The sequence below is a fragment of the Arctopsyche grandis genome, chromosome 11 (genome assembly GCF_051622035.1).
Source record: "Arctopsyche grandis isolate Sample6627 chromosome 11, ASM5162203v2, whole genome shotgun sequence".
Taxonomy (NCBI): Eukaryota; Metazoa; Arthropoda; class Insecta; order Trichoptera; family Hydropsychidae; genus Arctopsyche; species Arctopsyche grandis.
Window position 1 is genome coordinate 9759461 of NC_135365.1, and position 27345 is coordinate 9786805.

The following is a 27345-nucleotide window of genomic DNA, read 5'->3' on the forward strand; positions in this document are numbered from 1 at the left end:
TTTCATTTATTTTTTTCCTTGTAAACAATATTGTTTTAGCTATTATTATTTTAGCGTGAAAGTGAAGGTTTCTAGATCGGAGTGTAAAATACACTTAGCGGTAATGGTAAAAGTTGTTAATTGTTCATATCATATAATGGGGTCTACCTCACGAGACGAAAAAATCGAAAGATAAAAAAAAGGGTCTCCCCCCCCCCGTCGTACATACTCACTTATTTTGCGCGAGCAGGATACAACAGGAACAAGAGGAACACGCTTTTCCTCCCGTATTCTGCGCGCGCACATTAAACAAGGCTGTATGACAAAAAGAGAGATAATTTCACCGCATGCCACTGATATATATTATTTATACATAGTACCGTTTACCATGCACCTTTTTTTTTTGATCTTTCGACTTAAGATCTTTCGATTCTCGATCTTTGACTTCCGATATTTGCGTTTTCGGGCGTTTCACTTTCGGTCCCGTAAGAGAGACCGCATATAATGACTAAAGTTCGGACCTTGAGGGGGCTGTTTATTGTTCAAATGTTGTAAATGCATTGTTAAAGGTTTGCCGAACCTTTTTTACAAAGAATTTACAACAATTGAACAATAAACGGCACGCTTCCGGTCCTACCTCTAATAATGACATCCAGTGTCGAATGAATCAACAATTTTCTTATGGGTAATGCTTTATTGATAGTTTAAGGTGGAGGTTTTTAAATTTATTTCGCCTACCGCCCCCTGATACTGATACAGACAGACCGAACAGATACATACATGTAGTGTCAATTTTTAAAAATATATCTATACTTGTACCTTCATGCTACAATATAATTTGATTTATCAGATGATGCAGCTTTTGGAATTTGAAGATTATAATGTGATTTTATAATTACACAGCTAGTATAATTGTAAAATATTGATGCGTTTGTCTGAAAGAATGGAGGCTTAAAGAAAATGAAGTTGTAAATGAGATACAAGTGAAGTTAAAAATTTGGAGCTTTCAATTCAGACGAGTAGCTGTTACTTTTCCAGCTGGCTGGAAAGTGCAGGTTGGGGTAGTTTGTAGCCGCGTGGGCGGTGGGACGCTTGGGGTGAACTAGTCGCGTCTTCTCTTCGGCAGTCGGAGCGCGTCTCTCGTCGCTGTCGATTGTGTTGCGTTCGGTTCGAGTCGGGAACGACTGCACGGACAGGAACGGGAACGGGAACGGGAACGAGAACGACTGTCGTCAGCCGGCAGCCGGCACACTTCCGCACCAGAAATCATTCAGGTGAGTTCGACGATTCATTCATTGCCTGCCTTTGTCTTCGCGAGTATCATTTCCAAGGTCCTGTCGCATCGATTTTAGGGGCGGGAAGAGTACAATGAGAATGTGAATGTGAATGTGGAGGGGGTGAGGGATGGGGGACGGGGGAAGGGGGAAGGGGGAAGGGGAACGCTTTCCACGCTCAATGCTTTTTTCGCAACAAACTACTCCATGTTATTTCCGCCCTGATATTTATTTATTATTATTCGCTATCGGCTTTTTCACGGCGATTCTTCCCGTGTCGGATTTTGTACGTTTATTTTATTCACGGTTCACCGTTTTCATTCGAACGATCTCGTTTGAATGATCAGGTTTGCCAACTCGTTTTATTCATAGAGTGAATCTAAAGATTGCCAAAGGGGTTTTGCGTTTTTGATTTGTTGCAAGCGATGATTTGAGTTTTGTTTATTTTTTTCATTCGCATATGTTGGGAATTATATCTATCTGTATTTTTTTCATTGAAAATTAACTCGTGTTGTTTAATTTTTTTTAAATGTTTCTAATTGTGGTGAAATTTGATGTCTTTTATGGGGGAGCTTGAACATATCGTAAAATGCGATGGTAGTTTTACGATATGAAAAAGTCCTAAAATTCGGCGCGTGCATTTTTACCTACTTTTTATTTTTTTTGTCAAATAATTGTTATTCTATTTATAGTAATTTTTTATTATTTCTACATACATACATCTTTATATATCATCAGAAATTAATATATATTTTATTTTTGATAATTTCTTACTTTTTTTTATATACCCATTTAAGTATTTTTATTAAATTATTATATTTACGGAGACCAACTTTCAAGCTTCTTCATCCAAACTTCGTTTTTGAATAGAACATGATCGAGCATTTTTACACCCCTCCCAAACTTCCCTTTCAATTTCGTCAGATCTACTTTTTTTACATGGATAATTTCATCACCTTTATATGCACACTTAAATATGTATGATCGATATAAAAAATACAGTACAAATGTATCTTGAAATAATATTTATACAATTATGAAATTTGTGATTACAATTATTGGTCTAGAATTATTTTACTCAAAAAATTAAACTCTTGATTGAATTCAATCATTGTAATTGGTCATTTTTGCAATAAATTGATCAATTGGCGTCACAACTCCATGCATACATATGTATCGAGTTACAGAATTTCAAGATGTAAACAATTGTTTGATTCCACTTACTTACATATATCTTCGAATCAAACAAATCTTTAATTTTATTTTTATTGTCTATGGAATGAACAATCTTGCAAAACAGTGAAATAGCCAGTAACTATTTAATTATAATATAATATATACCTACTATATAGCTGCAATCTCAGTAGACAAGTACACACTTCGCATATAGAAAGTTCGTTGACCCATACATATGTTCTTCAGAGGTCCTTACCATATATATATACTATTATATTCCCACCTGCTACAATTATTAAATCGAGAAACTAACATCTTTTACATCCAATAGATTTCCAAGGAAACCATTAGTTCCAAATTTAAAATATCCGGAAACAAAATTATTAAATTAAATATCTACAATTTTTTTTAAAATTATTAATAATCAAATAGTAATTGATTAGAATATGCTCAAAAATCCGTGTTAACTTTTTTTTTGAATAATTATTTTTACAATTTGTGCATACATATCACTATTTCATTTCAGTAAGCTAACTCCAAGGGCAAAAACACACTGAGTGATATGGGACGTCACGTGTCCTTTGGGCTTCCCGCTGTGACCGTAAATATTGGGTTTTCCCAAACCGAATACGGGTGTAGTTGCACGTGCAGAATGCATATGTTTGGGAGGTCGCACGTGTATGCATATCCATATGCAACAGACAAGTTTCTCCTAGATTTTTTCAAATATGGAATTCACTGTCAAGAAAGGATAAAATATCACCGAAAACACTCCAGGGGGTGATGAAAAGTATCTCACGTACGACTCAGTGTGCGTTTGCCCTAAATCTCTGTTTTTATTGGTAGATATCTTTAATGAACAATTCCTATTAGTCACAATATCCCAGCAGACCAGTCAGAATCGCGTATTTTTTTCTCTTGATCCTTGAACATCCTTGATATGAATATTGGGAGAATTTTCGTCGGAAACGCATTGTTAGGGAAATTGGATGACACCACTGTATACATTATAATGTGACTCACTCGTTACGGACACCATTCATATAGTAATTTATCGCCAAGAATTTTTTATCGAACAATGCTTTTCTTTCTTCAACTGCACTAACGCAACTTCTGAACGACTCAAAAGCTATATCATTCAGTCCATTATTTAAGAATAATTTGAATGCATGAATTAAAATACTTATTTATGGACAAAAACCCAATCGGTTGTCTACTAGAGGTCTACGAGCAACTAATTGCTATATTCGAATTTGGGTCTGTGGCATAATTTTGAGTTTAATAATTTTCTGTACCCCAACCCCCCCCCCCCTCCTCAAAATAGTTGCTCAAGTTTGCTAATGAAAACTAGCAAGTGGTTGCAACGCTATTTGGTTGCTTCTATTTACTAAATCCAAATTCGACGAGGTAAGATGTAGGAAATTCAATGAAATGTTAACTTGCCCTCTCCCAGAGTTATAGAAATGTACTTGTCATTTCAGTAGTTACCCAGAAATCATCAATTGCATTCATACTAAATGGATTTTTCATCCAATTTAGAATATTTATTTTATTATTCCTCCCCAAAAGTTCATTTTTTACTTGTGTCTTCCTTGAAATGCTCTGGAGATCTGGTTGACATATAAAAATAGTAAAAAAAATATAATATAGCTCAGTAGTTAGCGTATAATTCCATCAACTGAAAGGTGATGGGATCGAGCCCTGCCCTGGTGTTGCTGGTCAGACCTTGGATAATGTGCCTATCAGAGTTTGTCAATTTATCTTACTTCATTGTTGACACGGTTCCTCGCCAAATTGGCCACGTACCATCTGTAGTACACGTGTGCAATTTTAGCCGTAGCTGTCGCCTTGGAGAATTTAACCTTTAATTTTTTATTTTATCTTTAATTAATACCAGGAAGTTCTAACAGGTAACACCAATGCGCCTTCCTGACCAGAAACATTTTACATTTGATACAAATATTATTAGTATTAGACAAAGTACATAAATACATATCAATTAATATCCACAGAAATTTATGGTCAAATTTGTAAATTTGCAGCATTTTTATATATATAATTCAGTGAAATTCGAGATTGCTGAAAACTAGATTTTTCGAGATAATGGGTAAGGTTGACAATTTGTTGGAAGAGTTTCAATGAAAATCAGATGAAATTGGCAAACTCTAATAGGAAACGATCGACCTGAAAGTCACCAAGGTGTGACCAACAGAAACCAGTGGGATCTGAACCCTTGACCACTTTGTTCAAAGCATTATATGCTACTAGTCTATTCTGTTGGTTTGATATTGATCAATTTTTAAAAAGAATTTCAACAATTAACTTGACGTGCAGTATGTACATACATATATCTTAAAATTTTAAGATCCATCGAATTAGTGGAACTTACATTGTATATGCAAACGTTGCGAAACAAAGAAACCTTAGTTGGTGAACTTTTCGTCGGCCGAACTCTGGGAGAATTGAGACGGTCTATATTCATCGATGGAATATTCTCGTTTCATACATGATGGAATCCACACTCCACTAGGGCTTCTTAAAATAGGAATTGTTTAAAAAACATGGGCGTGTTGATACGCCGAACAGGCCCTGGTAATTATGTGTCGGTTGAATCGCATCTGGCATTGTAATAAGGTACAGAGTACCTTCACCTCGGCCCTACATACACACATATTACATATAGGTACTTCGAACGATGCATCGAGAAGTTTGTAAGGTAACTCGAATCGTATTTGTAAGGTAATTCGCGAATCGATTTATATTGTGTGTGTTTGCGGTGTGCGTTAACCCTTTATTTGACGGGAAATGCATTTCCTGAATTAGCGCCTCCAACCATGGCCTCCGACAATCGAATGTTAATATGTAGGGTCTCGTTATCTTTTTCAATTTAGTGCCATTCGAATGCTCACGCCTAATTATTATACAAAACGTGCATAGATGGTTTTATAATTTTTTTATTAGGATTTTTGTATCAGAGGTAGCGAACCTTATTTATGTGGTACGCCAACAGAGTGGTACGCGGTGTGTGTTTTTTCAGATAGTTTTGTACATATAAAATAAATCTTGTAAAAACACTAGCATGCTTGATCTATGCTATGGTATCCAGGTCAAAACTCACCCCCTGGACTTTTTTCGGTGATATTTTATTCTTGCACAGGCTTTTCATTTCAAATTAAACCATCTTCATTTCAAATTGATATTGAAATGGAATCAATTTGAAATGAAACAACTGATGAACCTTTTTTTATGCTCTCTAGCTTTGTAGTTTGCCCTGTTTCCTGAAAAATATACCCAAAACGCCCTATTTCCTAGAAAACGCACGCTTTCGGTCATACCTCTACTGATAAGAAACGATCGAACTGGAATCATAAACCAGGATCTGGCCAGCGGCGACAAAGTGGGACTCGAACCTGTGACCACTATGTTCAAAAGCATATAAATATGCTAGTCACTAATTCACGCCGCTGGTTATATATCAATACAGTTGTTTCATTTCAAATTGAAAACTCCCATTTTTTGTCCAAAAAGCATGGTCCCGCGCCTATCATTACTTACCAGAGTTTGCCAATTTATCTGATTTTCATTGAAACGGTTCCAACAAATTGGCAAATTTGTGAGTAATAGGACAGGATTGCCAATTGTTGGAACAGTTTTCAATTAAATCAGATAAATTGGCAAACTGAAAGGAAACGATCGACAACGAGTCACATCCAAGGTCTCGCCAGCAATAAAGCCAGGGATAGAACCCGTGACCACACAATCGAAAGCATTAAACGCTAACCACTGATGCTGCTGTTTATTTGGAGAAGTAAAATAAAATCCTATTTATGTATCTTGACCCATAGTTTCAAAATCATTTCATAAATCGATTTTGTAGGCGATGTTTTGTCGTTGAATTATTTTCTATATCATGTAAGGTAGTGTTTTTCAACATTTCTACACATGCAAGTAAATGATAATATTGATATTGATAATATGAAAATATGAGACTAATTAAGTTAATTATTGAAAATGGCATGTATTAAATTTTTTAAGTTTTTTCATGAACCGTCAGTTGTCCGTAGTGGAGAAACATTGATTTAGAGTACGCGGCAGGTGTAATTTTTTTTGAAGAGATCCCCCCACATATTTCATTACGAATTGTTGGTAAATCTCGAGCGTGCCATGGATTCAATTCCGCTGGTCATTTTAAATCTATACTAAAAATGAGTTGGTATGTTTACACTTTACAGATACATATATGTATGTATTTATAGTACATATGTTGGTATCTTCCCCTTTATTTCTGTTTGGTTTAATAATGAAAGGGGTAGTCATGGTGTCAAATTTTAGAGCGATTTGAGTTATGTGTCTACTTGTATGAGTAATGCCTATGTGTATGGATTAATTGGTGCTGCCATGGCGTGTGTATTCTATAGATTCACCATTATATAGTTATTGGAAAAAAATATTTTACTTCTCCGTACTTGACGTCTATGACGACACTAATGCTATAATAGTGATTATCTGGATATGTAAAATATAAAAGCAATGGCAAAAGAGTCACACGCGTCCCTTGAAATTTAAAAAAAAATGTGTTGTATCTATGCGCGGTTCGTCCATAGTAACTGAGGTACTGCAGCACCTCACCCAATCCATTTTTTGCACGAAGAAACTAGACTCATATGTATGTATGTAAAAGCATTTTTTTACGGAACACCACTGGATTTGTATTTTTATATGTACTTACATACATTACTATAAGCCAGCGGTTCCCAACTTGTGGTACGCGTACGGAGATTTAATTAATGAAAAGAAAATATATATTTACTTCTTCTTATGGTGCCTACGGACCAAACCAACGACGTCTTCTGGGCCAACTTTTAAAACCAGTAGCGTACAAAATATCGAAATAAAATTTAAATTAAATATCAAAATTAAGCTAAAGAGCGAGATTGAGCTAAAAATAGACCATCGTTGATGTTTTGAATTACGACGATACGCTTTTACAACCAGAGAAATATTATAATTTCTCTGCTTACGAGCGAAAAAAAATCTTGTTATTATTTCTTAAAAGTCGTCACGATATGCTACTGTATTTCGGCCGTCGACGACAAAAAACCGTCGAGTATTACCTGTTTGTTGATGATCTAATTTTAGGTCAATCTCGAAAATTGATTTAAATTGTGCATGTTCTGTTTTAACTTTCAATATTTAATTTTAATATAATGATTATAATTTTATTTTGATATTTGAATTTAATTTTAATATAATAATAATAGTTTTAATTTTGATATTTAATTTCAATTTTTATTTCCATATTTTGTACTGGTTTAAAAAGTTGGCCCAGAGACCGTTCGTTGGTTTGGTTCATACGCACCATTAGATCTATTGCGTCTATCCTGTCTTCACATTCCTTACCGTGCAAATACTATATAATAACACTTTTATATGGTGGTACAATTTAGCATTATGTAGTACCAGGTGGTACGCGAGTCAAAATAGATTGGGAACCGCTGCTATAAGCAATCAACCCGTGACTTATTTGGCCACGGGAAATGCTTTCCATTTTTCGCGATATAATTGATGGATCTTTATGTTTACTACTACTACTTTTCAAAAGAGCTTTTGATTTTTTTCAAACCTGGATACCGTATTTATAAAAGGGTAAGTTGTCGATACGAAATTAGTACTTTTTTTCATATATGAAATAAGAGCTACGTCGTGGAGCTACATACATATATGAAATGATCAATACAGCCAGACGGCAGGAGATAGGCGCGCGTAATCTGGCGGGGATGTGGTCGTCGATGACAGAGGAGCGCCATTAAAATTTTTCGATTTACATACAAAAATATGCAAATATTATAAATCTTCGTAACGAACAGTTTTTTCTACAAGCATAATTTTTCGTGCATCCCGGGTTAATTATGTATTTGACAATTCCTAATGAATTACATTTTCATGTACTATTAATTTGTCTATGTACGTAGTAACAATAGATAATTTTTTGTGATCATGCGAAAATTCGAACTCGAGATTTTGACTTATTCGAACTCAGAATCGATCACTGATCATGTTTTCATGATCTGGAAAAAAATGTGTGTCTGTTGTGTATTTTGGGGATTTTTTGAACGCCGTTGGTCCTATCGAACTGAAATTCTTATCGATACGACGAAATTTTTAAGTTGACCGGAAAAGGTACCTCCCCTTATAGGTGTGCTCTTTTTTTATTTATTTTTTATTCGATTACTTCCATACCGCTAAACGAATCGGACTGAATTTTTGTGAACGTGTAATATAAATTATAAATTTTATACCTAAATATTTTTACCTCAACCGGAAGTAGTACTTTTACTTTAGAAGATCTAGGTTTTTTATGTTTTTCTCAGAAACCTTTGAGTGCATTTAACTGAAATTTCATATCTCGAAGTTTAAGCTTAAGAGGGCTGGACAGCAGCGCCTTGTCCATACAAACGTACTATACTTCTCCCTTCCTCAATTATTGCACTAGAGAATTTTTTTTTAATATGCTATGGATATCCACCATTGGGGTGCATCTATCGTTTTATTTTTTTGATTAATTATTTTTTATATGAGCTAGGAGCCGCCAAACATCTATAAAATCGCCTCTTTTTTACACCCACGAAACGAGTCCAGCGTGCTTATTTAACGGTCGATTTTAAAAAAAATACGCCGATAGATGCACAGAAAGTATCTTTCTCATACCGATGATGAAATTTTTTTTTAAATTGGTCCAGTTTTGGAGGAGAAAATAGTAGAATACGAAACCTCGATTTTGTCAATTTAAAATACGTTTTATCTGGTCGAAGCGCAACTGTCGCATTCACTCAATATATACATACACTCAATATATATATCGAAGAAAGGAACGGTAACAAAATTAAGGTTTCGGGTGTACAGCCCTCTTAATACCAAGTTACATATAATTTGGTGAGCACCCGTCAAACGGAAGTGGCAGTTTACTCTTGTTCGATTTTTCTTCCACTATTTTTTTCGACCCCTTAAACATGTATGCTCTTCATGAGAAAATTCGAGTATCATCCTTGTATCAATGTGATGAAAATAAAAAAAATATTATTAAATTTAATATATCGGAAGTGGGATTTTTTCCTCTTAGAAAAGTCAAAAATGTTTGTGACCACACGATTTTTTCCACACCGCTGAACGTATCAAGCTGAAAATTTATATTTCTAGTCGTTATATACTAACTTAGAGTTGATAAGGTTTTGGTCAGAATTCTTAAACCGGAAGTAGTAATATTTTTTAAAACTATTTCATCATCTTCTTGATATTTATTGTGTATAATATTTAATAAAAAAAATTTGAACATAATCATGACAGCCAGATGTAGAATTTTTGTCTTGTGTGAGTTTCCCTACATTTGCGCTCGATTTGTATCGAAAATGCCCTCATAGCACGTGAACTTGTATATACGTATGTTTCATTATCGATTTTTGTATTTTACACTTCTTATATTTCTCAAATGCATAGATAAAATCGTGGGTTGGTCACATCCGATTTTTTTTCATTATTTTTGACTAAATCTAAAATAAAAAATGCAATGCAATTTTCTGCAAAACTTAAAGCATTTAAATTCTTCATAAGCTCTAACCGGTACGCGAACTGAAGAGATAATCTTTTGAAAGAAAAAAAATTCATTCACTATGCCTGTTCTGTCATTGTTACCATTCTCGGCCGACATTCCACAACATTCGACAAAACCCATGTGCTTTTCCGGAATGTTTTGTTTGTTTTCAATCCGATTTTGGAAAAGACGAATACGTGAGAATACGTACTTTGAGAAACAGACACTGAATGTAACCGTAACAGTCCCATTGTAACTATACAGTTACTCGCACCGCTTTCACAAACTGGCGAGATGACGATATATTCTTGGTCAAAACCATATACTGGTTAGCTACATATAATACAATTTATCACTAACCAGTAGGTATGTATAATATAATAAACGATCCAAACCGTAAAACATTGCACAGCACACCAACACGCTTTCATCTTCCGCTTGTGCTACAATTTGTAGCTTACAATCGTCTGACCGGAAATACACTACATACATATTTGCTATGAGTGCAAAACTAAACTAAACACATTTCGAGTGTTCGCTTCAAAGAGTTTCGAGTATTTCTGGTTCGTTTCAGTCACAATGGTAGGGAGGCCTCCCCTTTATTCTACTCGCATTGCACACAGGGGATTACAGTGGATTTACTTTTGTGCTAGTTTCTGACTATCGTTGCTAGGGGATGCAAATTCAATTATTGCGTGAAATGATCGAATGCTCTGTGAGGCACTCCATATATGGTTATGCAGCAGGACCTCCTATGCATTTATTTTTTATGTGAAAAAGTGATATTCTGCTAAAATCCTATTAACCGGCTCGCACCTTGGCGATCCCCCTCCCAATTTATTTTTCAAATTTCAATTTGTAGAGCTGTTACTCATTACCATTTAAATTTTCATTGATTTTTGTTTTTTTTTTAAGAAAAACGTAAGACTCAACTTTGTCATTGTTGTTTGTGACTTGTAATAACTAGTCACCGGAGCCTGAGGGGGCCGTGTATTGTTCAAAGGTTGTAAATGCATTGCTAAAGGTTAGCCGAACAATAGATAGCACTGTGACTATCCTACCTCTAGTAATAACTGCTTCAAATAATTGTCACAATTAAACACACGCACTGAGCAATCTCTTAAAATTGCAACCGATAGATAGCATACATATATACAAACGGGTGCGATTTATGTAACTGTACATTGACAATAAAAAAAAATACTTTGTATCTTAAAAAAATGTTTGTGCATTAAAATTTTGCATTATTTTGGGTGCATTAAACAATCCCGTATTGTGCATCGAAGAAAATATTTTGGCATCATAAAGTGACCATTAAAAAACGATAATTCTAAAAAAAATATATTTTAGCAATAGAATAGATACAAAAAGTGGCAACATTGCAGTCTTCCGCTATTGTTGACAGTTGACAGTCGACTGTCAAAGATGCTTACTTTTGTTTACGTATTACGTATGAAGATGAATGATGATAGAGTCGAAGCCAAGGTCGTAGGTGTCGAAGATCGCAAGCCGAAGAGTAATTACACGAAAACCATGTGAACTGTATAAGAGGTATGTAAAAAAGAAGGAATCCAGTAGAGAAAAGCGTTGGTCGCTGTCGGTTCGTATTTTGGTATTCGCGACGTTGTCGATACAGTTTGTATGTTATTTTAATACACATTTCACCCGCTTTTTAAGTAGCAAATATTTTTTTCAAACAATCAAAGCAAAGTCTCTAATGCAATCTGTATCCGTCATTTAGAAATGCACACAATTTTTTTGTCATGTACAGAAACTTTTTTTAATGTACAAAAAACTTTTTTAAATGCACATTTATTTTATAAAATGAAAACATGATTCTATATTGCACAAAGGAGAGGCTGTCTCACAGTGTACGTAGTAAAAGAGTGAGATGCAACACTAGCGTCCGCCAATCACCAGCAGGCGTCCCCCTCTTTAGTTCACGCACACTACCATACTCGAGTACACGCATTATTTCGGCATTGAAACTGACGATCATTTGTCGATGATACTTTGATCCTTGAATAGAACATGAATGAAGCTTTGGAATACGAATTATTAGTTAGCCTGGTGACTTAAAGTCAGCCAGATGCGAGAAATGTTTGTATTAGAATTTCTAAAAATACCGAAATTTGTCACTTTCCACAAAATCCTCACCACCGGTATCTTCCAGAATTGATTTACTTAAACAATTACTGTAATAAAATGTAATTAATTATCGAAGTATGAATTAATTAACTGTAGGGCTCCGGCTTAGCGACTCCATTGAATAGCAGGTCAAAAAAAAAATGTTGACTCATTCTTCAATTAGCCTATACAGACTAGCCGATAGACCGTTTTCTTCTAAATTCAAAACAATTCAACTAGCATAAAATTGAAATGATTAAATTCGGTTTCTGTACTAGCGGTATTGGGTCCCTAGTTTGTGTGCATACAAATGTATAAAACAATGAAATAAACAAATCTTGGTAAAACAGCAACTTTGGTTGTATATATGTACTAAATTTAAGTGATTGAAAATAGTGAAAGAGTTATTGAAAGTGGTGAAAAAAAAATAGAAATGGGAGGCGGGGTGGGAGGCAGCAAAAATATTTTTGACACAGGTGGCCGAGCTCCTTGAGACGGGCCTGATTATAAAGCTTTCTTCGTCCTTTGCATAATGAAAGTTTCTTCTTTTCTACGCACTTGTCTACATTTAAGACTTATAGCAACTTTGAGATCAATTTAGAATCAACCCAACCTACCATTTGGCGATTTACATACAAATGTACATATATTATGAGACCATTCGAGAAGATTTCAGGTGACACGCCCATTCTGTTCAACTTACATAGAAATGCTCCCTTCGACATCGATTTTTGGATTAAAAATATATATTTTCATATAAAAATTGACCTGTGACGCATTTACAACCTATGACGCATTTATCTTGTATCTAGTCTTCTATTCTTCTTCTCTAATATATAATTTGGAAAGAGACTTTGTATGTATGTATGTAAGTATCCTTCGTCGTCGTCGTCCGCAGATCGGTGACGTCATCGAAGACGTGTTCGATTTTTTTTTTTTCGATCCATAGGCGCCGATTTGTTTTTTTCGATTCGATGGATTCACCCCCGCGGGGGCGCAAGGCGAGTAGTGTCATGGGGCCCCGCCAGGGGCGCCACAAGGTGCGCAGCCCCGTGGGGCTCCGAAGGGGCCGCAGCCTTATGGGGTGCAGCCTTATGGAGCTCAGCCGCATGGGGCCCCCAGGGGGGCGCAGCCTCATGGGGCCCCAAAGGGGGCGCAGCCTTATGGGGCGAAGCCCTAAACGGCAACTGATCATGGGGGCGAAGCCCTAGACGGCATTTAATCATAGGGGCGCGGGGGGGGGGCGAAGCCCTAGACGGCAATTTATCATGGGAGTGCGGAGGGGCAAAGCCCTAAAAGGCATTAACTAAGGGGGGCGTAGCCCTAGACGGCAATTTATCATGGGGACGCGGAAGGGCGAAGCCCTAAAAGGCATTAACTAAGGGGGGCGAAGCCCTAGACGGCATTCAATCATGGGGCGCGGAGGGGCGAAGCCCTGAAAGGCAAAACGGCAATTGCTCATGAAGGCGTGGAGGGGTGAAGCCCTAGAAGGCAAAGGCTCAGGGGGGGCGCCGAAGGCGAAGCCCTAGAAGGAAAAAAATTTTTTTGATTTTTTTGTTTTATTTTTTTTTTATTATTTTTTTAATTTTTAAAATTTTTTTCAAAAATTTTTTTTTTTAAATTAAATGTTTACTATTAGCTTAGTCATGTTAAAGCGGTTTATATTATAAATACTGAGCGAAGCCGGGTAATACAGCTAGTTTAATATATTTTTTGCACTCCCATTTCAAGAAATACGAAATTTGGTTACTGTTTCAATCGATAGCTACTTTTTATTCAACCTCTTCCTCGCTTGGATATGCTTTCTCATCCTCGCGTTCCTCTTTCGATCCCTTCTAGATTTTTCAAACGAGTGTTTGTGTGATATTTAGGCTTAAACACAACTAGATTAGAAAACTGTCTTTTCTTCTAAAAAAAACACCACATCATCATCATCAGCCATTTACCATTCACCTATGAACAAAAATCTCTCCAACACGTTTCCAATATTTTCCACTTTGAGCTACACCTGACTAGAGGTAGGATAGTCACAGTGCTATCCATTGTTCCATTGTTGTAAATCCTTTGTAAAAAAGGTTCGGCAAACCTTTAACAATGCATTTACAACCTTTGAACAATACGCGGCACCTTCTGGGTCCGGTGACTACACCTGACTCCCTTTTTTCACTACTCTGACCCAAACAATTTATATCTTTTTTTCTTCTACATTGTCTTGGGTACACATGTTAATCGTCCTCGTTCATTATAGTTTCAATATCTTTACTCGTTTCTCTACAAACTATGCTTACCTCGTGCAGTATTCAAGTTTTTTTCGTCTCCTGGATTTCATATTGATTCTAATTCCGTTCTAGTCCTTTGATCTCTTTTTCATTTTTGACATTAATTAAGTATATACAACATAAGTAGCTGTTAACTACTCTAACTTGTTTATATTTAATAGTTGATATGCATAGCAACTGAGTACTACTACATGTGTGATACATGCCATATAAAGGTCTATCGGTCAACGAGTGCTAATTGTTACTACTGATCTACTCATCTATGTAGTTGTTAAATAGCTGGAACATGTGCTCTAATCCCTCCTGGTCTATGTGTGAGTTCCTCTCCACAAGAATAGAATCTAAACGAATTGGAATTTTTATCGAATCATACTACAAGTGACGATGACGTGTTTCAGACACACAATTTAGCTCGGAGATACACAATAATTGTCAATCGATTATTTGGACAGTGTATTCATGGGAACACGGGTATATATATATATATATATATAGTATACAAGAGGGGGAGACCTGGACATATCCTCTTGGCATTTTGAGGTCACGCGTAATCTCTGTAGGAGGATGATGACGATGATGATGTTATTCACGTTATTAAGACTAGTTCTCATTGTGTGTGGCACGTCCTCTTTTGTACCAGATCCGCTCCCCGGTGCACTGGATCAGGTTTTACAGCCTTGAGGTGATGAGAGCGGAACTGCTACCTTTTTACCTTCTTCTCTTCTTTTTTGTTGTTGTTTTTGTGTGTATGTAGTTGGAAAACGCAATCGTCTTCTGAGTGTGTACTAACGCGTGGTGCTCAATCTGCATTTCGCGGAATTTCCAACTCCGAAAAACGGCTCCAAAAGTTCTTGTAGATGGAGGATTTTGATTGTTGATGAGTATGTAGCTAAAATAATGTATTACGATGAATTGCATTTAAAATAGATCCACTTGTAAGTCTAGAAAAAAAGCAAAAAGCTGGAAGTTATTATTCCCTCTCCCTAAACAAGTCACGGATGACATCATTCACAGCAATATTAACACTAATGAAAAACTTGATATAATGGTTTATTCCCTAAAGGTGAGAGCCTTTGTATGTATAAGGCTGAGTGCACAGTGAACTGACGCGACACGACACTACATTATTAATAATTGGCGTTGGGACAATGCTTTTCGCAAAAAAAATGGTTCACTATTGTCAACCATAATTTTTTCCTTTCTTGTCTAATACATTAATGTAGTAGCCTATTGTTATTTGACGTCTTGAACTCTGAAAGCCACTATAGTGGCTATCGGATATTCGGCTGCCATCTCGGAAAGCCAGTATAGTGGCTTTGTTAAGCGGCTACTTTGGAGCTTTATTTTTAATATTCATTGGCAAATTTTTGAAGGTTTCATTTTACAATAGTGTACTTAACGTCTTGAACTCTGAAAGGCACTATAGTGGCTTTCGGATATTCGGTTGCCAGCTCGGAAAGCCAGTATAGTGGCCTTGTTAAGCGGCTACTTTGGAGCTTTATTTTTAATATTCATTGGCAAATTTTTGAAGGTTTTATTTTACAATAGTGTACTTAAAGGATACGAGATGCTAGAAAATGTATAAATAGGATAATTACAGTAAAGGGTTAGCGTCTATATTGTTTCTAAGAATATTTGAATTCTTTACCTGCTTCTACATTCGAGTGCGCCGTTTTATTTGGGCAGTCGGTATCGATACATTGTGCTCTAAGGAGGTATTTTCGGTGGGGTGACCATAATTTTATGACGTGTTCGGTAATATTAGTGCATATGGAGAAATAATAAATACAAGTGTTGGCAACATTGAAATTTCAGTTTTTAAACTGTTAATTAAAATCACATTTTCTATTCGTTACCTACTAGAAAACTTTCAAAACCTAGAAGACTTCCAAAATGATTGTGATAGTGATGATAACTATTTTGTATTTGATAATGTAGAAAATTTTTACAGTGGAAGTGGCATTCAACCCTAACCAAGTAAAAAAGGGGCTATATTGATACCGAAAGCGATAGTGAAGGTGATATCAGAGATACAAACAGTGATAATTGGTCGATTTTAAGTAATCATATTTTCAACCAAAAAATTTTTATTTTTCGGTTGAAAATATGTTTTTTAGGAGTGTCTTCAAAAGAGATCGGTTTCTACAAATATTTCGGATATTACAACTCAAAAATAATAATGTAGAACACAATGGCTTTTTGAATCATTTAGATGCTGAATGCAGACAATTAATTATACCGTGCAGAGACATAGTGGTCGATGAGTCCGTCGTGAACTTCAAAGGCAAGATTTGTTTGAAAAGTGTAAAAAAATAGTGATCAAAAACACCGTGCATATACATATTACAGTGCAGTTTCGCATGCAATAAAAATGCCAATTAATGTTCGTGAAAGAATACCCAAGTTAGTATGTACATAGAAACGGAAGTTGGGGCGGATAAGGGACGGTCGCTTCGATTTTGATCCACCCTGTGTTATTGTCGAAATGTTCTCGTAACTTTTCCGTCTATTATAATCGCTAATGATGCCATGTAGAGCGCAGAATGCCGGCAGACAGAAAACAAAAGGATTTTTCGGTTCGCCTGCCGACATTCCGTTGTTCACGTTAATGAGGCAAAAACTTTGGCAGACTTTCGTTGAATTTTGTCAGAAAAGGGAACAAATAAAATAAAACATGCTGCATTGTTACCGTTTTCATATTATTTCATCCATATACATACAATATACACCCACACACTCACCGTTGAACAAGGTTGTCTGCTCCCCAAAGTTACTATTGATATCGAAAGACTTCTTTTTTACGCCGTTCGAAGCCGGCATTTGATACTTCAGTGCCCGAGGAAAAATTTTGCTACAAAACTGCGAAAGTTTTACATGTAATCTGCTTTATTTATATATTTTCAGAGTTGTTTTATTCAATAGTTTTAATGAAAGGTATTTTTTCCATTGCTTTACAGTCAATCTTTGTATGTAGCTTCGTTGAAAGTAACGAGCATTGAATTTCGACGTTAATAAGATTGAACATTTGCATCAAAGGATGTAGTCGAATTGTAAAGATATCATTATGCAGAAATGGAATGAAAAGGATCTATTAGAAATACATATAATAAAAGAAGCGTTTCAGAATAAATAGGAAATTTTTCATTTTATTTAAAAATGTCAACTAATTAGCGTACACATTGTAGCAATACATTTTGTTGATTATTATAAAATGTAAATGCATATAATACACACAAATATTTATATATTATATATAATATCATATTTATATAATTATATATGTATGTATAATATCATTTCACTTTTTCAAGAGGGGAGCTAATTTTATTTTATTGTTTTGCGAATCTGTATTTATAGTGATTCCCATTTCATTGAGGAATTGATTACTAACTGGTTCCTGCAGCGACATAGAAGCGATAATTTCCTGCGAAATCATAAAAATCATTTAGGTAATTTTAAAGACCTTATTGAGATTAAAAATTAAAAATATACATATAGCCAGCATTAAAATATATGTACATATATGTAGCTGATAGAAAATTAAAATATACATATAGGCAGAGAAATGTTATATTAATAGAAGTGGCTTTAGGCGTCATATTGTTGTCAAGTGACGATTGTCCACAGACAATCCTAAATAATTTTAGCATCAGTCGTATTTGATGCTTGGTGCTCGACGTATGTATGTCCGATAAAAACTTCTCTGTTTGTTTATATTACTCGCAAGATGGGCAAGCATCGGTAAAAAATTCACAATGCATTAAAAAACACACAATAAACAACATGGGATACATTTTTATAAGTAAATTGATCCGATTGTATTCCGTGCGTCGTAGCGTATTTATAGATGTACCGCGTATTATTGACAGCAATTAATTATTCGTAAGGGCCCTTCTATTATTATTACATTTCTCTGCATATAGGTGAGTGGTTACATTGATGCTAACCACCGAGAGGTTCTCGGGTTTAAGCCCTGGGTTGACCTCAATTAAAAAGAATTTATTTCGAATACTTCTGCAGTGCTGTTGGTTGGACTTGGATATTTGTGATCCAAGTCAATCGTTTTCTATTAAATTTTGCCAATTTATCTAATTTTTTAGTATTGAAACGGTTCCTCATCAAAATTGACAAAACCATCCTACCCACTATTTGTAACTATTATTTGAATACTAGTGTTGTGCCCGTTAATAATCGGGTGGTTTTTGACCTGATGAAAATTTCAGGGTGTATTATAAGTAAAAACTACCTACCTACCACATATATACACAATATAGTATAAATCTAATCTTTTCGTCTTTGCCCGCCTTCTGGGATGATCCAGCTTTTTTTTCGATGTGTCCTACAAGTAGGTAACGAATAGAAAATATGATTTTAACTAACAGTTTAAAAACTAACCAATAGACACTTTATGAGGGTGGGTACGCATTAAAATACAATGAGTAAACAGACAATAGCTTTGCATCCTTGGACCCAAACTGCCTAACGAACTATAGGGTAGGTATGAAAACATTTCTATAGGCATATTTTAAAAGTTTCTAGTAATAAAACTCATTTATTATACAAAACTGCTGTCATAAATAATACAAGAAATGTAGAACTTATCATTTAGTTCGATTTAGTAATTATGATGGTTTGAAATAATTGAGTTTAGTGACTATATTCGAGAAATGCTATCCCAAATCAAAATCATGTTATTATGGTCACAATTGGAGACGAACAGATAGTCCCAAAATAACTGAGCATAATATTTAGTTTTTATCTAAAAAAAAAAATTGCGTATTTTTTGTTAAAATGAATTCACCAATTTGATCTTCGACATAATTTAATAATATGAACAACTAAAATTTAAAAAAAAAATCATATAATTTTTTCCATCCTAGAGTAGACTTGTGGTGAAGAGAAATTCCAATAAGAGTGCAAAGTGTTAAAAAGCACCAAGTCAATGCCTACGTCTAATCATTATACCTCAGATCTTAACCAAGGTAATATCCTTTTGGGGCGGGGCAAGTTGCCAAAGGACCGTATTAGTAACACGTTATATAAATTAAATAATATCTACAAGCTAGTGAAAACAGCAAACAATGTTCTCTCCATCCATTATCAACCTAAACGTGTCCTTGGAACACGCACAATTTTTTTTGTTAATTAATCAGAAGGAGAATTTTGAATTTTGAATTTGAATAACAACGCTAATATTAGATGTCCATTGATTTGTTAGTAATAATAACAATCAATATTATCGTCCACTTCTTGTTTAAAAAGTGATTTTAATTTTATAAATTATAATAATTCCTTGAAAAATATATATCAATTGCCCAGTTCGGCCTCGGAAGTGACCATTTTTTCATTCATGTCCTTATTTTCATCCGACCTTTAATCATTAAAGACCTAGGCATTTTTTTCGATGAAAAACTTACATTTATTCCTCATATTGATTATGTAACTAAAAGTTCTTCAAAAATCCTAGGCTTTGTTATAAGAAATTCAATTAATTTTAACAATATTAACACAATTAAATTATTATTTTTCTCATTGGTAAGGAATCGACTTGAATACAATTCGCCAATATGGTCTCCTAATTATACATAGTAATTCCATTGAGAGGATTCAGAATAGATTTATTAGATTCATTGATTTTAAATTTTTTACAAAATCTGACCCTGTCACCAACAAGTATATTAAATTGAATATGATCAAACTTTGTGACAGGATAATAATCAATGATTTATTATGTCTGTTTGGTGTACTCAGCGGAGTTATGGACTGTAGTGAATTAGTGAACCTCATAAATTTTCATACACCGGGGAGATTTACCAGATGCAACTATTTATTCTATATAAAAAATTATGCCACTAGTTAGCGACTCTTTTTGTGCTTTTATTCCAAAACAGTGTTCCGCGGCGGAAACAATTTGAACACCTCTGTACTAACGTATCCGTAGCGAGCTTTGCTAAGTATATACCGTATATGTAATAAAATAACAAACACTTCAGGTAAAAATCCATGAATCACGAACTTTTCTACCAAAACGTGTCACGCATGGTTACGACTGGAGTAGATTCCCTCGATAAGATCCCAAGAGTAGGGTGCCGTTTATAATGTTACAGGTGATACATGCAAGCTTTACTTTTTTTTTATAAATGTACTTTATTGCGGTCTAAAATGCTCAAGCTTGTACCGAATCAATAATAATGTAACATTATGAGGTAATTGTTGTGGTCTGTCGTTTGATATTTGGCAGAGGATAGCAGTGAGGCCATTAACCGTTTTAGATGAAGCCATGCAGAACGAACGACCTTTTTTTTCGGTAACGAATATGTATGTGGTCTATTTTTTTCGTTTAGTATCGATCAGGGCTGGGTAACTTTTTCAAATGTGGAAGTGTGGAAGCGCATTTAAAATGATAATTTATTAAATTTTACCTTGTTATTTGATTTTCAGTGTCTCGCCGACTACCATGAGCGCCGAAATCGACACTATCGCTCTTCAAGAGGAGCGAAAGAGCTTGGACAAGAAGGAAATAGAGGACGAAGAGCGTGAAAAGATGCTCAACATTGAGAATAAAGCCATAGATGAAGCACAAAAGATTGAATCTGATGCCAACGACGTGCCCGTCACCGAAGAAGGCCGAGAAGTAAAGCCAAAATTCATACCCATCGGAGGTATCAAAATGCCTGGATTTTTCACCCGCAGCAAATCCAAGGAAAAGTGCAAAGTATATCTTTGATTTTTTTTAATAATATTATTATTTTAATCGTGGATGCGAAACTTGGGCATTGAACGCCAGAATTTTTGTTATTTTATTTAGAACGGTGTTCGAATTTTTGTTATTTAAAAGGCGAGTGTTCATAGAACATGAACACTCGCCTTAACAGATCGCTCGAAAGCACTTACATATATAAGGATATGCCAATTTTGACAGGAACCGTTTCAATGATAATAAACGATCGACCTTCTGTCACAAACCAAGGTCTGGCCAGCAGCGGGACTCTTGTGGGACTCGAACCCGTGACCAATCTGCTCGAAAGCATAGTATGTTAGGAATGCTTTTGCAAATAATAATAGCAACAGGCCCGACTTTAGTATTTTTCATTAAAATTAAATTGATAATTAACTCACTTAATTTAAATGCTCTTTTTTTCCTCGCCTTCAAAGTCGCAAATTCTGCAATTAAATCTTTCGAAGACATTTTAGAAGCTTCTTCGTGTTCAATCGATTATTTTATTAATTCACTGAGCCTGGGTTTACTCGTTGAATTTATTCTATGGTCTTTTATTAATTTTAATTTACTAAAAGCTCGTCAAATGCGAGGACGTGTCTCTAGCGTTTCTGAAAGAAAGCTAAATTATTTTTACTGAAAACCATTATTTTATTTTTATTTTAACATCATTTTTATAGATCATTGCAATATTATTTCTGTATCGTAACAGAAAACTATTAAATGTCGTGAGAAGGAGTACAAAATCATGGATACGCAATGTGTTGCGTATCAAGTTTGGAGTATTAACTTTTCATTAGTGCTTCCTATTAGTTATATAAATAATTTAAAAAAAAATTACGTCTTTTTAAATTTTTATTTGAAAAAATTTTGAGCCCCAAATCTAAAAGGCTATGTACTGCATGTCCGTGAGGCCTAATAGTTATGCGCCTGATAAGGTCCAGTGCACTCAAATAAGTATGGAACGCTGTATGCTTGAAAGATAGATAGAAAACGCAATACGTGGGTTAGAAGCATGAGAAAAGTGGTTGATGTAATAGTGGGAGTAAAGAAATTGAATGCCGAATTGGTGGGTCCCTTAGCTAGAAGAGCGGACGATAGATAGACAAAGAAAGGGCTCGAATGGTACACAAGAGAATGTAAAAGGGTAAAGGGAAGAGGGTAGACGAAATTAGGAATATGTGAGAGGTGAAATGGAGAAGAGTTGCGCAAAACACGAGTGGAAGCGTAATGGAGAGATCTTCATTCAGTAGTGGATGGAGAATGGTTGTGAATGATTATGGTGATATTAATAATGTGCTTAATGTTTTCAAGGAGGGAGATGATGGAGCTCAAGGTGAGTTGCTAGAGATGCCTCCAGTTGAAGAAGTAGTCGCAAAAGACAATGTCGAAGAGAAGGAAGTTGATACCCAGAAAAAAAGCCGGTTCCAATCGTTGAAAATTCGGAATCCATTTTCTAAAAAATCCGAAGACAGTAAAGATCCTGGTAAATTGTATTTTAACATAAAACTTTTATTATGTAATACATTTTAAATTTATTAAATAATGTTTTCCTTTTCATTTTAGACGTTAATAATTCTGAAGAAACTGGACAAAAGAGGGGTTTGTTGAATGCAATTCGTTTACCGTTGGTGAATATGATTCCGCGTAAGCTTCGTGGTCACAGTGTTGGTAAAGATGCCGAAGCAGGATTGGATACTGCCAAAACAGCCGAACTCGCTTCAATGGAGACTTTAGACGATAATAAAGATGCTGAAAAGCCTGAAATTAAAAATGACGATGGAATGGAAACTGTCAAATTGGACGTAGAAGTGAGTAACGATTTATTACCAATTGATTGTCCATAGATGTCTTTATTGTATTCTATGTACAGTTGTGTTTGAAAAATTGTAAGAACTTATGCACAAAAATATCTAACCATATGTGTCACCTTGGGGTAATTCCTGTCATGGCACATATGGTGTGGTTTGGTGGGTTCGGTGATTATTGCCCACAAAGCGCTCGTCCAAAAATCGCTAAAATCTCTATAACGGAACATCTGGCATCATACTAACGAGAAATCGAGTGTCAAATATTCCGTATTCGCGATTTTCATGGCAAAATTTTTGTCTTTTGGGCGATCGCAATGTGCGTAAGAATCCAATTACCGGTTTGGTGATTATTCCGCACAAAGCGATCATAAAATCTCGATCGCAAACTATCACACTAACGAGAACTCTAGTGCCAGATATTCCGTATTCGCGGTTTCCGTGGCAACGATTGTTGTGTGCGTAATCGCAATATGCGAAATAATCCATTTACCATATGTGTGTAATAAAATAATAACAAAAATGATTTATCACTGAAATATGTATAATGTTATTATGTACATAATTGATATTGTATGTGTTGTATTTTAGGATAAAACTGATGGTAATACAGATTTAAATAAAGAGAAATTAACTTTGAGAGAAAGAATTCGACAGCAAAAGCTTGGCTTAGGTATTATTATATTACTAATCTTTATTGATTCAAATTTGGTTTTGTTTTTATTGACACTTTTTAATTGTTTTTTAGATGATTTAGCAATTATGGCAGGCCTATTGTTATTCGCAATCATTTTGATAATAATAATTGCTGTGAACGCATCCGCAGGATATATAGTAGCATCACCTATAAAGGACGGTCGGTACGTGGATGCTGTTACATCATGTGGATACGTAGAAGGGTAAGCGCATTATATTTTGTATCTACATACATGTACTGAAGATTCGTATTACCAAAATATTTTGTATTACTTTTACAGTATATTGGAAGACGGCGCGTTTGCCTTCAGAGGTATTCCGTACGCTCGTCCACCAACTGAAGAAAATCGCTGGAAACCGGCCCAACCATTGAACCGACTCGAATCCTGCTGGAACGGCACTCTGAAAGCTCACAACGCCACACCTCCGTGTCTTCAAATTCACGGCAACGGAACCACTGATGGCGTCGAAGATTGCCTAACCCTCGATGTGATAACCCCTCATGTCAGATACGACACACCCCTACCGGTCATTGTCCTCATCGGCAGCGAGTCACTAGTCGGAGGCACACCTAGTAAACTGCGTCCTTCGACTCGCTACGCCCGATCCAAAGACGTTCTCTTCGTCAGACCTAACTTCAGAGTCGGAATTTTGGGATTCCTCTCATCGAGCACACTTTCCAAGACTTCACCGACTTTGACCAGCGGAAACTATGGCCTTTCGGACATAATAGTAGCCCTCGAGTGGGTGCAGTTGAATATCAAACACTTTGGAGGCGATTCTAAAGCCGTCACGATATTCGGACATCGAGCTGGTGCAACCCTCGTCACTGCCTTACTCGGTTACGAAAAGGCCGATAAGCTATTCACTAGAGTTTGGGTATCATCAGGATCTGGTGTATATCCAGGCAGGGATATTCAAGAATACGAAGAAGCAAACAATGCCTATTTAGACCTGATCAAATGCAAAGACGCCAACTGTCTCCGCAGCAGTAAGATTGACGATATTATAACGTCCGTTCCTGATACATGGCGCAGCGCTGCCCCCGATCTTCCCGCCGTCGACGAAAAGCCGAATAAGAATCACGAATGGCTTACATTAGACGGATTCCTGCTCAAGAGTCAACTGATGAGCGTTTTGCCGAATACTAAAATACCTGTAGTGATCGGAACGACGGCACACGAAAGTGCATCGAACAAATTACTCATGCGATACTCCAACTGGACCACTGAACTAGTCACGAAGCACATCAACGGAAGCCAGATCGGAAAGGCGGGAATAGTCGATGAAGTCATCAAGAGATACAATGCTTCTTATCAAGGTTTAGCAGCGATGATTACGGATATCCGCACTGTCTGTCCGTTATCTCTATTGGCCAAGCAGAGAACGGGGATTGCGTTTTACGTTGTGACTCAAACTAGCGGCGAGAATAATATCGCCGATGTGGATTCGGACATAACTGCCATATTGGGCAGGTACGAGCCGAAGACACCCGAGCAGCGAAGGTACGTCGCGGCGATGCAGCAACTCTTCTACCACTACGTGTGGCATGGAGAAGTCATTCAAGCGAATACGAGGAACAACAACCAAGTATTAGACGTGGGACAAGACGTGTTGCCCATTAGAGAGTATCCGAATTGCGATTTTTGGATATCGAAAGATTTTGTCCCGCGTTACGCCCACCAAGACTAGGCATAGCTTGTACATATTCACATCTAAATTTGGTACAACATATTGATATTATATCATAGGAAGTTACTCTTTTCTGTTTTTTTTTTAATATTTGTACATTTACATTGCGTTGAATGTACATACATATTATTCGGTGTAATTTATGAATGGCTAAGACATGGCTGTGTACGATTTTTTGCTACCAATTTACACTTGCTTATGTATTTTTAACATTTCGTATGAAGTATGCTCTCTCTCAACAATTACTGTGTTCTGAATGGATATGCTTAATGTGATTTTATATTAAAAAAAATTTTGTACCTCAAAATCTTTTGTCACTTTTATACAAGCGTTTATAGATCTGTATTCTTTTTACTGTAATTTAGTATGTATTTTAGAAACTTGCATATTTTAAATGTATATTTTTAGGGTTAACTCTTTGATGTAATTCGTATGTATGTACGGTAGGTGTAAAGGTTGATAATTTAAACCATGAACTACAACTGAAATCAGACTCGGGAATGACTTTGTGACGCATATTTTTAACCATTTTCTTATCTTGTTTACATGCTGCGGTTTAAAATATACATACGCATTTTATAGTCAATTTACATTATACTGTGATTACATATGCAATTTGATTAAATCGAATTAAAAGGATAGTACGTGCGTATGAGATTTATTTTATACATTTTAACATCGGGAAGTGGTTAAAAATTGATTAAAAAAAGTGTTCTGAATTGTGGGGTAACATTTTTATATTAGCTTACAGGTTTTTATATTGGATTTTATTTTTAACTAATGTATTGAGAATTAAGCGAAAAGAATATCTTTGTCCAACGTAAACCTGTGATCAATTTATTTTAAGCAATTTGTACACTGCTCAAGACTGATTTTATTATTTTTGAAAGTTCAAATGAATGTGGCCGATTGTGAGAAATGATATTTATTTTCTTTTTTTTTTGATAATTCTTCCAAATATTTTTTTATTTATGTATATGTAATAAAAATTTTGAACTGTCATAGATTTTTTACCAGTAGCCGAAGATTTGACGATACACAAATGAAAGAAATGAATTTTAACAAAACATTTTGTTGATAGTGTTTACGACGGAAGGGAAAGCGCAATTATTGTGCATATTTTTAAAATTTTGTATTTTTTTATACGTTAATCTTAAGACGGAAGATGGAATTCTGCAAGTCTGATAGGCGACCGCTAATTGTACATAAATATATTATATTTTTATTTTTTGCAAATAAAACTAAATGTGACAATTTTATTTTATGTACTTTTATACGTAGGCGAGGAAAATTTATATGATTTTCTTCAAACAATAAAACAATATCCAAAGATAAGTTATTCTTTGATACTCTTAAATGTGTTATTTATGCGTTTTATGAAATTTTATTTTCGTGCATACACATGCCAATATAGTTTTTAATGTTTGTATAATTATATGATTACAATTTCGATTTGATTTGATCTCCAGCATTGATAAATTAATTATAATGAGTGATATTTTACCGTACGTTCAAAATTCAGGACCAGTGAGTGACGTGCGAATGTTACATTCAGGGAACTTATTACAATCTTAACCAATTGTCGTTGATTTTATTATTAAATGTAATTATAGGACTCTCTGTATAATTATATATGTATGTAATAATATGCCAGTCGGAAATATTAGTGTGTGTTAAATGTGTTCACTATAAAACGTATTATTTACAGTATGAATTTTTATCAACTAATCACAGCAAAATATCGAATAATCAGTGTTCATATCGTAAATCATTGTTTAATATCTTGATTCATTGGTCCGTTTTTATAATAAACGTTCAACTATGAATTAAGCCTACTGTTTACTTTACCCCTCATGTATCCTCTAATTCTAACACTTTGTTTTCATTGCAGGATCAAATTAAGTTTTATTAGTTACATACTAGTGGTTTTACCCGGCGTCGCTCGGTATTTTTAATATAAATCGCTTAAACATGGCTTATCTAATTGTAAACATTCATTTGTTTTTTT

General features: G+C 35.3%; 1 protein-coding gene across 1 annotated transcript; it reads left to right on the forward strand.

Moving 5' to 3' along the window:
- The first annotated feature begins 1109 nt into the window (after positions 1 to 1109).
- Nrt (Neurotactin) lies at positions 1110 to 27160 on the forward strand. The gene is made up of 7 exons (XM_077441690.1): positions 1110 to 1253; positions 20865 to 21138; positions 22456 to 22627; positions 22708 to 22952; positions 23541 to 23622; positions 23698 to 23848; positions 23927 to 27160. Exons 2-7 carry the CDS (start codon positions 20881 to 20883, stop codon positions 25335 to 25337), a joined length of 2319 nt encoding a protein of 772 aa, XP_077297816.1. The 5' UTR covers positions 1110 to 1253; positions 20865 to 20880; the 3' UTR covers positions 25338 to 27160.
- Positions 27161 to 27345: the final 185 nt, after the last annotated feature.